Source organism: Ursus arctos, unplaced genomic scaffold (genome assembly GCF_023065955.2).
Source record: "Ursus arctos isolate Adak ecotype North America unplaced genomic scaffold, UrsArc2.0 scaffold_13, whole genome shotgun sequence".
Lineage (NCBI taxonomy): Eukaryota > Metazoa > Chordata > Mammalia > Carnivora > Ursidae > Ursus > Ursus arctos.
The window spans coordinates 30,652,569-30,666,814 of record NW_026622797.1 but is presented as its reverse complement, the minus strand read 5'-3'; the positions used below and the strand labels follow the sequence as shown (position 1 = coordinate 30,666,814).

General features: G+C 38.3%; 1 protein-coding gene and 1 long non-coding RNA gene across 2 annotated transcripts in view; one reads left to right on the top strand and one right to left on the bottom strand.

The window, feature by feature from the left end:
* Window positions 1-14,246, bottom strand: part of MOXD1 (monooxygenase DBH like 1) — an 87,463-nt gene that overhangs the window by 5,357 nt on the left and 67,860 nt on the right. Inside the window, exons 8-10 of the mRNA XM_026504812.4 lie at window positions 13,924-14,115; window positions 12,711-12,770; window positions 7,417-7,559 (exon numbers count right to left, since the gene is read on the bottom strand). Of these exons, the coding sequence (XP_026360597.1) occupies window positions 7,417-7,559; window positions 12,711-12,770; window positions 13,924-14,115 (395 nt within the window). The remainder of the gene's footprint in view (window positions 1-7,416; window positions 7,560-12,710; window positions 12,771-13,923; window positions 14,116-14,246) is intronic.
* The window catches only part of LOC113259452 (uncharacterized), a 351,228-nt gene that overhangs the window by 325,226 nt on the left and 11,756 nt on the right, over window positions 1-14,246 (top strand). The window contains exons 8-9 of the long non-coding RNA XR_008958944.1: window positions 3,041-5,794; window positions 13,951-14,055. This is a non-coding gene — a long non-coding RNA (uncharacterized LOC113259452). The remainder of the gene's footprint in view (window positions 1-3,040; window positions 5,795-13,950; window positions 14,056-14,246) is intronic.

Genomic DNA, 14,246 nt, shown 5'->3' with positions numbered 1-14,246 from the left:
CAGAAAATGGAAAACAGGTCTATTCAGAGACGAATACAATACTGTTCATAGCAGCCTTCTTTGTAATAGCCAGAGACTGGACACAATCCAAATGTCCTTCAACTGGTGAATCAACAGCTGGATTTCGATGTATCCACACGAGGGAATACTACTCAGTAATAAACAGGAGTGGGCTGCTGATACACGCACCAGCATAGACAAATGTCAAAAACATTGAGTCCAAGAAGCCAGGCACAAAAGAGTATATACTATCGGATCCCATTTGTATAAAACCTAGAAAAGATTAAACTAATGTATGATAGACGCCAGATTTGCAGTTTCCCGAGGCTTCGTGCGGGAGGTGGGACTGTCTCCAGAGAACAGAAGAGAGCTTGGGGGGTGATGAAAACATTCTATATCTTGTCCGTGTTGGGGTTAACGAGGGTATGCACATCTGCGAATGGGTGCATTTTGTCATAGGTGAGTTCTACCTCAAGCAATTTGACTTTAAAATAAAATAGTAAAACAGAAATAAAAACATACCAGCAAGCCGATGAAAAAAAAGACGACACCATGTCATGCGCTTGATAATCTAATTGTTAAAGAGGAAAGCCAGGAACTCTGACCTAACAAGTTATAATCCTTTGGACACTCCAAGAGTAGAGGAACGTTGGGAAGCCCACAGTAAAGTTGTCTCCCTGATAGAAGAGAAGCTTCTGGGCCACCACGGACTTGACCGCATGATGTAAGGCCTCAGACATTCCTCTATGGAAAGGGATTCAATCCCGGCCAGTTAGAAAACTTCTTCAGGGGGGCACCTGCCTGGCTCGGTCAGTGGAGCGTGTGACTCTTGATCTCCGGGTTGTGAGTTTGAGCCCCATGTTGGGTGTAGAGATTACTTAAAAACAAAAGCTTTAAAGGGGCACCTGGGTGACGCAGTCAGCTGAGTGTCCGACTCTTAGTTTTAGCTCTAGTCATGATCTCAGGGTCGTGAAATCAAGCCCCACGTCAGGCTCTGTGCTCAGTGCAGAGTCTGCTTAAGACTCTCTCTGTCTCTCTCCCACTGCCGCTACCCCCCCCCCACCCACTCTCTAAGATGAATAAATCCTTTTTAAAAATTAAAAAGAAAGAAAGAAAGAAAACTTCATCAGAAGATTTTCTTAATAACATCTGAGGAAGGAATAACCCATCCACTGTAATCCAGAGTGTACAGTCCCACCTCTATACCTCTATCCCCACAGCCCTTTCCCCTCAAAATATGGTAAAGTGTGTACATAAAATATGTCAGCCAAACCTCAAACTGTGGTGTGCAGAGACAGAGGGCTACTGTCAGGTTTGCTTAGAAGGTAGACAAGAATTCACCCACGTTTTATCAGAGCAAAGAGACATTTTAGACAGAATTAGCTCAGCACAAGCAAGAACTGACATAACAAGCCTGCAAACATAGGGAAAGAAGAAATTATTTCATGAAAAAAGGCAGAAAAAGCTGACTCTAGAAGAAAATACAAACCAATTATGTGGGAGAGAATTCCCACAAGTATTTCATGTACTAAGTTTATGTAATAAGAGCATGAATTTAATTAAACAAGAGCTCATGTACAGGAATTTAAAACAGCAGAATGAGATGAAAAGGGAGATAGCAGACCAATGGAAATAAATTTAGGATAAAACAAATTTAGCACCAAGTAAATTAGAAAAAGCAAGAAGCAGAAGAACCCTTCCAAAAAATTTTAAGAGAAAGCACTTGTGAAAAATTCCAAATAGATTAGAAGACACTTTGTAGATATAATATAAGAAAATTTCCTTGAAATGAAAAAAAAAATAAGTGAATATATGTACTGAAAGAGCATGTTGTGTTTCAGGAAAATTTACTACAGATGTTCGACACTGAAATATGGTCAGTTTAACTTACGAATTCTACAGGTAAGACGAAAAATATTACCATTCATCCAAGGAGAGCTCCCAAGGGGAAAAATGGTATGGCCCCAAAATATTACATCCAGCCAAATGCTGTCCAGATATAAATGCAGAAATTCTCAAATATTATAAAAAAAAAAAAACCAACACAAAAACGCAGGGCATAAGCACTTGGAAACCCTTCTTAATGAACCAACTTGGAAATAACATTCTGATGAATCAAATGAAAAAGCTCAGAAATGTAGAAATCCTATAAAATTAGGGATTATCACTGAATCTATTAAACCCTTAAAGTTGCATTAAATATTGTGGGAATTTGATTTGAGAAATAAATGGGAAAATTTAAAGTCTTGAAAATCCAAAAATGATAATCTCAGTAATAAATATTTGGAGGCAGGGAAAAGGGCTGTGGGGGAAAATGTGAAATTATGAATGTCCTCATCTTTTATGATCTGAAGTCAAAACATGTAGTGAGACATGTATGTGCAACATTTTCAAGTCTTTTACAATCTGTGTTCTCAACATTAGAGACCCTTTTATGAAATACTACCTCTTGCAGCTAAAAACAAGAGCAGCAACCATGTTTATCTGAAGTTCAACGAACGTTCAGGTTGAGCTCCATGTTTTTATATAAATCTTTTAAAGATTTATTTATTTATTTGACAGAGAGAGAGAAAGAGAGAACACAAGCAGAGGGAGCCGGGGAGGGAGAAGCAGGCTCCCCGCCAAGCTGGGACCCCGAAGCGGGACTCGATTCCAGGACCCTGGGATCATGACCTGAGCCAAAGGCAGATGCTTAAGCAACTGCGCCACCCAGATGCCCCGTGTTTTTATAGAAACTAAACAAAATGAAGATTTAATGTGTTATTTGAAACAGTGCACAAATTATCACCTTTATAACAGCAATCTATTCATCTTTATTGCAACACCCCCACAGAAAGACGTCTGTAATAACATTCAATTAATGTTAGCATTGTTTATTTCTAACAGAATTGGAGATGGCTTGTGTCTTCTTTTTGAAACATTTTTCTCCACATTCCTTAAAGCCTTTGTAACAAGCATGGGTGATTTTTAAACCTTAGAAACATAAAGGGATTTTTCTTACAAAGGAAAAATACACACACGTCCATTGATTCTTTTTTAGCGACTGAACAAATTACATCGAACTTTCCATCACATCGGCCTCACTGGAGCTATGTAGACAAGGTCGACGTGTGGTACAGCAGAGAACACAGAATTGATCTAAAAGGGTGATCTCGTCTGTTATCTGACCTTTGTGAGTCTTTCTGTTTTTCCTTAAGCCTTGCCAGATCTGTAGGAGGCAGGGGGAAATCACAACCCCTGGAACAGACAGATCCTGAGACAGGATGTAGTTGTCTCTACTTTTCTACCAGCTCTTCGTCCAATCCTAGGATTGTTACAGAATGTTTAAAATAAGACAGTGCACCTAACTAATCATCACATTAAAGGCATGGAGTAGGAGCGTAGGGGTTATATGTTATAGGATGGTCCTCTTGAGTAGGGGATCCTGAAACCAAATTCGCAATATTCTCTTCGGTAAAACAGAAAAAAAAAAAAAATCACCCTAGCCATTTCTCTTTCTGATCTTGTAGCCAGTACCTTCTTGGTCTGGCTTTCAAAAACGTCAGCGTCGGTGCGATGAACTCACTTGAAAGTCTGATTTAAAGAAGCCTGAACATCAATTTTATAACAGAGGCTCCTTTTCACTCGTATTTTTGAAGAATAAATAAATTTAACCATGTAGTTAGTGGTTTTATGTGGGCAATGACATCTCAAAACTGGCCTGGTTCTGGGAAGCAATCCTCCCTTTTATATATATATACATTATGTTAGTCACCATACAGTACATCCCTGGTTTTTGATATAAAGTTCGATGATTCATTAGTTGCGTATAACTCCCTGTCTTTTTAAGTAATGAAAAACCCAACTTCAGTATTTCTGGGGAGAGACCAAAGGTGTGGGCTCTAACAGAGCTCACTGGAACGGGGGAGTGGGGCATTTTCAGGGGATTTACACAGGTTGAACACCAAAGAAGATAATTAGGCCGTAGAATACATTTTAAATCATCGCCTTATAAAACCAACAGCTTTGAATGTCCATTTGTTTTTAACATGCTCTCAGATTAACCCTTGAATGGGAGAAGTTTCTAGTCAATCTGTAAAAAAATATTCTAAAGGGGGAAAAAAGGCTACTAAGTCTTAGTTAGGAACAATACTGATGTTTTAAAAACAAAACTATAGGAGCACCTGGTTGACTCAGCTGGTTAAGCGTCTGCCTTCAGCTCAGGTCATGATCCCCGGGTCCCGGGATGGGGCCCCGTGTGGGGCGCCCTGCTCAGGGGGGAGTCTGCTTCTCCCTCTCCTTCTGCCCCTGCCCCCTGCTTGTGCTCTCTCTCTCTCTCAAGTAAATAAATGAAATCGTTGGGGAAAAAAACAAAAACAAAACTAAATCCTAGTGTTTTTAGAATGACCTTTTATATACTGTTTTGATTTTCTTTATCACTTTATTTTTTGCATATGTAATTATTTATTTTGAATAAAAAGGCAGGTATCTATCTCCCTGTCTGTATCAGAGACACAGTGAACACCAGCTCCTCCTTTGATGATGAGCCATCTGATGTGGAGTAGTTTCTGAAACCCTCAGTTTCCATTTCCTCTTCTACAAAATTGGGATTATAAATCCTATTCTACCTACTGGAATTGTGTGAAAACAAATTAATGGCAATTATACATGTGGAAACACTTTATGAACTACACACAAATTTACATAAGCCTTTTGTTGTTTGTATTTTAGTAGATACAGACTTCTGTTCTGGTGGTCATTGGGTTGTCTGGGTAGGAACTCACTAGAACATATTTACAAATAGTATAATTTAAAAAGAAGAGTGCTCTCAGCTCATCATTTACAATCTCTATAATATTTTGGAAAAAAAGTAGATCATAACTACATGCTACTTCAGTGAGTGCATTTGACCACATTCTCATGACATGTTTTTTTTTTTTTTTTAAAGATTTTATTTATTTATTTGACAGAGATAGAGACAGCCAGCGAGAGAGGGAACACAAGCAGGGAGAGTAGGAGAGGAAGAAGCAGGCTCATAGCAGAGGAGCCTGATGTGGGGCTCGATCCCAGAACGCCGGGATCACGCCCTGAGCCGAAGGCAGACGCTTAACCGCTGTGCCACCCAGGCGCCCCTCATGACATGTTTTTTAATTCTCTCCTTAACCATAGCCCCTCAAAAATCTATGTGTACCTTTCACCCCATTATATCAGTCTCTTTCATTTTGAAAAGTCTTTTTCTTTTTTTAAGATTTTATTTATTTATGTGACAGAGAGACAGCCAGCGAGAGAGGGAACACAAGCAGGGGGAGTGGGAAAGGAAGAAGCAGGCTCATAGCAGAGGAGCCCGATGTGGGGCTCGATCCCAGAACGCCGGGATCATGCCCTGAGCTGAAAGCAGACGCTTAACAACTGCGTTACCCAGGCGCCCCTCATTTTGAAAAGTCTTAATCAGTAGAAAATTCTTCCTTATATTAAAACAAAATCTATGCTCCAAAATTTCTACCAGCCACCCTAATTCTTCTCTGTGGTGTTGCTAAGATTGAATAAAATCCTTTTTTCTACGTTGACCTTAACATATTCAAAGCAGAACTTTCCATTTCTGCTTCAAATGTTTCCCTACAGCACTCACACATCACCATTTTTTCTTTCCTCCTCTTTTTCCCTCGTCACATTCCTGAGATGCCATCAACCAGTGGGTCCAGTGTGTGTTACTGTGAGAAGGCAACCTGCTTGTAATCATTTCTCATCAGCTCAACTGCCACCATCTTGGTCCCGGACGCGTTCACCTTGCAACTGGCCGATCACCAGTCTCCTGGTTGGTATTATTTTTCCAATCTGATCCTCCTAGAGTCCTTTCTCAATTCAGTAGCCAAATCAACTTTGTCTCTATCCTACGATGGTTTCTCTTTGCACTTAAAACCCGAAGTTTTTATGTCGCCTATAAAGTCCTACATGATCTTTATGTCCCCTGTAACATCCCTCTTGCTGTCAGACCTCTTCATTTACCCTCTCCCGTATTTCTTTCTGTTCCAGCCAAACTCGCCTTCTTGCTGTTACTCGAACACGCTACAATCATACCCACTGTAAGGTCATTACATTGGCTCTTCGCTCTGCAAAGAGTACACTTGATATCTTTCCATGGCTGGCTCCTCACCACAGAGGTCTCTGCTCAAACATCACCTCCTGCCATGGATTGAATGTTTGTGTCCCCCTCACCCCCAAATTCATATATTGAAATCCTAACATTCAAAGTGATGGTATTAGGAACTGGGGTCTTATGCCCTCGTGGGATTAGTGCCATCCCAAAAGCAGCTTGAGAAAGCTCCCTACCTCCCTCTGCCACGTGGGGTAACAGTTAGAAGATGGCCATCTATGAGAAAGAAAGTCCTCACCAGACACTGAATCTGCTGGCGCCTTGATCTTGGACTTCCCAGCCTCCTGAACTGTGAGCAATAAATTTCTGTTGTTTATAAGCTACTCTGTCTATGGTGCTACGTTACAGCGCCTGGACAGACTAAGACACCTTCCCAGAGAGGCATTTACCACCGTACTGACAACAGCTACATGCTTTCATTTTCATAACATCTACTGATACCTGAAATTTTATATTTATGTTATCACCCCTCCCTCACTCTAGAATATAATCCCAAGAGGGCAAAAATAATATATACCTTGTTTATTATTTTATCATAAGTAGTTTCTATGAAGTGCAATTGTGCAGAGCGAGTGAACATAGTAGGCCTGAGAATTCCATCCTTAGAAATGCCTGTTTGGAAGGCTGACCTCTGGCTGGTGTCAGCGAACCTAAGTAGTAAACAATTTCCTATACTGGTATAAAACTGCCTCTAAATGAAGAGTGACTCATTCTGCCTCGACTATTTGTACAAACAATGCAATTTATGTTGACCATCTGCTTTCCTTCTAGGAGTCTAGATTTTAGTATTTACTAGGCAGAGGACACCTATGTAACCAGCCCTTAATAAAAACTCCCAGTACTGAGTCTCTCATGAGTATCTCTCGTTGACAACACGTCACGCATGTTGTCATTTTCCGATGCTAGGAGTGTTAAGTACATTCTGTGTGCGTGCACTTGGGAAGGTACTTGGGTGCTTGCACTGGGTTTTCTCTGGACTGGGCCCATGTGCCTTTTCCTTTTCTTAATTTTTCTTCGTATTCTTTCCCTGTAATAAATATTAGCCATGAATACAATAATAGGCCGAATCCTTTAGGTCCTCTTAGAAAATCACTGAACCTGATGGGAGTCTTGGGGACCCTGGACATACCAACCAAGAAGCTCACGTTGTCACCCCAGCTAAAAATAAGTAAACAGAACAAGACTTCAGATAATTCCATAATGTGGTGATAAATCTAATACAAAAATGAATCTCATCCTTCTCTGAAGTATACTACCCCACTACGAAATTCATTTATACTTACGTGACTGGCCTATAGATCTCCTTAACGCCAATGAACTGAAGTTGTTCCATGATGTCTGGAATACTTGCACATCGAGTAAGATTAATTCTTGGGTAATAAAGAAGGTATGAGAGACACATTTCATTCCTGGTGCTTAATCCTCCCTGAAAATGAAGATATTTTATTTAGAAAAGTATACGTTCCACCAATTCCGACACTGAGAGCACACAAGCCACCAATGTCATACAGTTCCATCCAATACTGAAATGTAATAAATCTGAAAGCTGAGCAATAACATACCGACGATTTGGTTTTTAAGAAGGTAGAGACACATTGAAAAACCAATAGGATGATTTCCATCTCTTTAAAAGTTGCCTCTCTTAAACAACCTAATAATCTCTTTCAAGTTCTGTTCACATGATGTAAACTACCCTCCACAGTGAACATTTCAGAGGATTACGGGGAAGTTTGGTTAACGTGACACCAAACAGGTTGATGGAATCTTTGCCTGACTGCACTGAATTTTCTATAATCTCATTGTCATGATATCAACATGATATAAACATCAGAAGACACCACAGAGAAGACAGATGTCACATTTTGAATCTAGGTAGTAAATTAGCTACTAAAAGTAAGAAGATCAAAGCTCCTCAGGAGAACAGAATCTAGAACTGTTACAACATATTATCTATAGTGTCACATTTTCAACCAAAAGTTATTAAACATAAAAAGAAATAGGAAACTATGATCTGCACTCAGAAAATAAAAAAAGTTACCAGGAGAAAGTGATTGTGAGAAGCTACGGATGCTGCATTTACCAAAACTTAAAAACAGTTAAAAATATGTTTAAATCCCTTGGGCTTCTGGGTGGCTCAGTCGTTAAGTGTCTGCCTTCAGCTCAGGGCGTGATCCCAGAGTCCTGGGATCGAGCCCCGCATCGGGCTCTCTGCTCTGCTGGGAGCCTGCTTCTTCCTCTCCCACTCCCCCTGCTTGTGTTCCCTCTCTCGCTGGCTGTCTCTCTCTCTGTCAAATAAATAAATAAAATCTTTTAAAAAAACGTTTAAAAAGTTAAAGAAAGATGCTCACGTAACTAAAGGCAAATATGTCAAAAATGAGTAAACAAATAGAGAATGACACCAGAGAGGAAAACATAAAAAAGAAGAAAATAGAAATTCTAGGGTTAAGCGTTACCATCATTGTATAAAAAATTCTCAGAATGTGTTTAACAGCAGATTTGAGATGGCAGAAGGATCAGTGACCTCAAAGATAGAATAGAAATTTTCCAATCCAAAGAACAGAGAAAGAAAAGGAAAAAGAAAAAAAAAGCCAAAGAAAGTGAAAATATACCAGAAAACAAGTCAAAATACGATATTAAGTGTTCCAACATATATGCAACCTGAGTTCCAGAATGAGAAAGAAGAAAGAAAAAGGTAGAAAAAATATTTGAAAAAATAATGGCCGAAATCTTCCCAAATTTAGTGAAAAAAACATTAACTTACAGACCCAAAAATCTCAACAAATGCCAAAGATAAATATGAAGAGAGCCATCTCTAGACACATCATAGTCATATAGTTGAAAGCCAAAGCCAAAGAGAAAATCTTGAAAGCAGCAAGAAAAAAATGACATGTCACATACAGGGGAACACTGATACAAATGACAGCTGACATTTCATCATAAGTGATGGAAGTAACAAAAAGATATTGGGATTACATATTCAAGGGCTGCAGGGAAAAATAAATTAACCAAGAATTCTGTATCCAGCAAATCATCTGTTCTTCAAAAAATGAAGGTGAAAAACTTGGCAGTGTTGTTCATAGTTCTAAATTAATTCAGTGGCTAAAATGCAATGATTTTACAAGTTGCAAAACTATGTTTTGCACTTGATAAGCAAAGCACGATTGGGCAAAGGGAGAAGCTGAGGCTGCAAATGATGCCTCAGTAAAAATCATATTTAATTTATTCTTCAGCTGGGATGGCTATTCGGAGTGATACTAAATTGTAGGAAGGAAGCCGGGCATTTGTATCTTCCCATGAACCAGTCACCGGCTGCTTGCTGCCCCATTTCGGGGAGCATAACTTCAGGTGGGGCATTCCCTGATACCAAGGGCAATGCCCAGTGAATGACACGGTTGTGAGTTATCATCTGATATTTTCAGCGGCTGGGGTTTAGCTGTGCTGGCCAGTAGCCAGGCAGACCACCAGATATACACTAAAATAATAATGTATGACATCCGAGGTAAAATATTTCATGTGAACAAAATCCTACATAAGGCACGAGACAAATAAAATCAACACCAGTGGACTGACCGTACGCTGTGCTCATTTTTAATTCCCTCTTCCCCATCCTAACTGAAGATGAGGATTATCTTACTCTTTTATTTATCATTCTATTGCTTCTCAAACCCTTTCGTTCTGTTCATCGATGTATGTACCCATCCCTAAACAATATTTTCATTTTGTATGTTCTACAGCTTAGACGCATGACATCGTACCACCCACGGTCTGCTTAACTTGCCCTTTTTGTTCTTCTGATACATTCTGGTTAACATATGTGGCTTTAATGCATTAATTTTCACAGGTATGTACTACACATATATTCTATGGACATATTATATTGTATTTATTTGTTCTCTTTTTGATAAATAGTTGAGCTGCCCCCAACTTTGTGTTCTCGTGTTGTTACATGTTACTGTGAATATTTTACATATTTCTCTCCTGGAACTCTTCCTGCAAAAGGAACCTTAAGATGAAATCCTCACAGGAATGGAAGTGGGTAGAGCATCTATGAATCTCCAGCTTTCAGATGATGTCATGCTTTTCCCCAAAGTGGTTTTATAAGTTTACACTTCGCGGTGTGTGAGGACGCCAGTTTTAGAACATTGGAATTGCAATTTTAAATATTGCCAAACTGATGGGTAAAAATATCTCATTCTGGTTTATATTTGCATGATCCTGATCTCAAATGAAATTGAACATCCTTTCCTATGTTTATTATCTATTTGGGCTTTTATTTCTGTGAAATGTTTGTGTCTGTTCCTGTTTTTCTATGGTCTGTTTGTCTTACATTACTGATTTATGGAATTTCTTTTATATGCTGGATACTAATGCTTTATTAATCCATGTATTGCATTTTTTTTCCAGTTTCAAACTTGTATTTTGCTTACTTAATAGTGCTTTTTGGTAACCAAAGGATTTCAAGTAGCCAAATTCATCCATCTTTTATAGTTCATGCTTTTTATAAGTTCTTACTACCCCAACATCATAAAAATATATTCATATATTTTGCTCCCAATAGTTTTAAGATTTTGCTTTTCACATTTAAATATGTAATCTACCGGGAATTGACTTGTTTGTGTATTGTATACCCAGTTGTGCTAGCATTCTTTAATGGAAAGTCCATTTTTTCCCACTTAAATGGATACCATGTCTATTCTAAACCAGGTTTCCTTATAGGGGGTTTGTAGGTCAGTTTCCAGGATTCCTATTATGTACCACTATTCTAATTCTGAACCCAAATACACTATTGATCGCCATAGCTTTAAAAGAAGCCTTCATATCCAATAGCTTGTCTCCATCTTTTACTTTTTAGTAGTGTCTGCCTATTATTAACCCTTTGCTCTTCTGTGTAGACTTCAGAATCAACTTGCTCCATATAAAAGCTAAAACTGTAAACTTTTTAGAAATATGAAAAAAATAAGAGAAAATCTTCACAGCTATGGCTAGGCAAAGATTTCTTAGTTAGGATACCAGAATCTCAAATCATAAAATCTCTCTTAATTTTTTTTACTGGAATTATATCAAATGTATAGGCCAATTTGAATAGAAGATTATCTTTATTTTATGGAGCCTTCTCTCCATGAACACAGTATCTCTTCATTTCTTTAGGTGTACTATAATGTTTTGCAAATAATGATTTATAATTTTTTTCCATGGAGATAAAACGCATCTAATGTTAGATTTTATTTCTATAGAACTTAGAGGTTTAAAGTGCATTTTCTTGAGATAGTTTTTTTTTAAAGATTTTATTTATTTATTTATTTATTTATTTGACAGAGAGAAAGAGCATAAGCAGAGGGAGGGGCAGAGAGAGAGGGAGAAGTAGACTCCCTGCTGAGCAGGGAGCCCATTGCCATGCAGGGCTCCAACCCAGGACCCTGGGATCATGACCTAAGCCGAAGACAGATGCTTAACCGACTGATTCACCCGGACGCCCCAAGATAGTTTCTTATATACTAAAATACAGTTAGTTTTAGATATCAATTTTGAGGAGGTTTTTTGATGTAGCAAATTATATCTACGAGTAATGTGTTTTGCTTCTTTGCTTCTTCCTTTCTGAGCCGTATGTCTCATTTTTTTCCTTTTCCAGTACAATGTTGAATGGAAATGATGATAATAAATATCTTTGTCTTCCTCCTCATATTAAAGCAATACTTCTAATATTTCAAGTTATTTGATATTTGCTACAGATTTTTCATAGCTAAGCTTTATCTGGTTAAGGCAATTCTCTCCTATTCCTGGTTTGTAAAATGTTCTTTTCTTATGACTGACTTAAATCTTATGAAGGCTTTTTTCTACCCCTATTGACCTGATCACGTGTCTTTTTCCTTCAATCTCTTAATGTAGAGTGGTATTAATATATTTTCTATTTGAAACCAATTTACATTCCCTAGCTAAGCCCAAATTGGTCCTAACATTACATTTTTATATAATGTAGAATTTGGTTTGCCAGTACTCCATCAAAGATATTTCCATCGGGTGCATGTTGTTGACCTCTTTCATACTGTCGTTATCAGTTTTTAGTATTAAGATTGTGCTAACTTTATAAAATGAGTTGGTGGGGCGGTATTCCCTGGGAGAGACCATGTACGGCACGAATGGTCTATTTCTTGAGTGTTTGTCAGGACTCTTCAGGAAATCTGTTGGGACCAAATTTCTCTTTGGGTCAGAAGCTCTAAGGTCATACAATTCATTCTTCCTTTTGAAGTCTTGATTCATCGAAGTCCAGACTCAAGCAGATGGTCATTTGCGACCACAGGTATTTAATTAATATGATTTGGGGAGGAAAAACTAAGGGACTAGGATAGCTTTTCATGAAAGGGTCACTAAACTATAGTGTAAATATTGCTGTAGAATCATTAGTTAATCTGATAAAATGCAAAAATAGCTCTGATTTCACTTTTATGATGTTTCATGCTCATGACATTCAGGAATTTTGCCTCCAAATGGGAATGCTTTTTGCTTTTTCTCCTCTAAAATGAAAGTTTATTCCTCCTTCTCCACAAATGAATTTTAATAAAAATAAAGATTTTCTTACCCAAGTCATCCGGACTCTATCTTTTGTGTTGTAACGACACTCAGTAATTAGATTATCTCCCTAAAACATTAAAAAAAAAATAAAGCTTTCAGATTAGGGTTTTAGGCTGTCTTATGTATCTAATACATTTGTAGGCCAATAGTTTTATATGCTGTGAGCAGATTCATTAAAAAAATTTGATCCAGGGGAACTGTGATCTACTTAATTCTAAGACTGCTAGTATAATAAACAAGCAAACAAACAAAAAGGTTCTCTCAGGCCAGACTCCACCACGTTCCAGCTGCATGACCTTAGGTAAGGAAAAGAATTATCTGGGCACAATTTATTTATTTAAAAAATAACTATATAAAATAGCTGTTATTTTGCACAGCTTTGTGAAGCAATTAAATGACATAACATGCATTTAGTTCTTAGTGCAGATTAAACACTTCATACATGTTAGCCGTAGATATGAGTTATCGTGATTCCCTTTTCATTTATATTATTTTCTTTAAAGGTCTTTAGTCACATCTTTATTTCTTCACAACAGAATTGTGAAGCAAAGTAATAGTTATTATTCCAATGTTTTCTAACCTTTGGAACAATTCAGCATACACAGAAAATCATGTTTTTTACGGCTCACCACTCAGGGAAGTGGACAGGCTATTCATGGGCCAGAGGCAGCTTGTGCTGGGTGCTGGTCCCTAGATTTGATCTCTCTGGCCCACTACTCAGAAGGCTCACGGATCAGTATCTCAACACACTGTCCTTCCACAACCCCAAGTATTGTTGCAAGCTGGATAATTAGCTCTGTTTGAAACCTTTGTCAAATGAAAGAATTATCCTTATTTTCATTTTTACTGAAATCAGACATCCCAAAACTCTCCTATGGTATAAAAAAAAATCTCTGATTTTTGCATCACCAGAATTGCAACCCAAAAGTTTACTGGAAATTCAAGTAAGAGTACTGTTTGGTACTCAGAATCCAAATTATTCTTTTCTTTTTAAATCAACAACTTGAGTTGCCCCTGGGAATGGTAAGAAAAGTGAGTTTTGATTTTGGAAATCAGATCAAACACATTCCGCCTGGGTTGCACACCACCCACGGTGGGTGGCTTCAAGAATGGCAGTACGATGAGCAACTCACTTTACTGGGAGAAAACCTCGCTAAATCGCAGTGGATAGATGCCTTGACTTTTCTAAGATTCAGTGAAAAAGAACAAAACAGGCATACTGGTAAGATTGTTTGTTCTTCCTTTAGATACTGAAACTCCTGGAAATTGAAGTCAAAGTCGTCATCATAAGCCAGTAATCTCATTTCCTCCCCTTTGCGAAAATGACGGAGCCTGATGCCCCTGCCAGCCAGGTGAGCATGGAGAAGAACAGCAAACACATGGATTCCACTTGGCTTTTCAGCTTCCAGAGCCTACAGGCGGGGCACGCAGAGGAAGACACGATTAGTCCAAACAAGCACATGTTCAGACAGTTCACCATAAAAGAGACTTGGAGGGACAACTGAGAAGAAAATCTAAAGCAATTTAAGTAAATGCTTGAGCA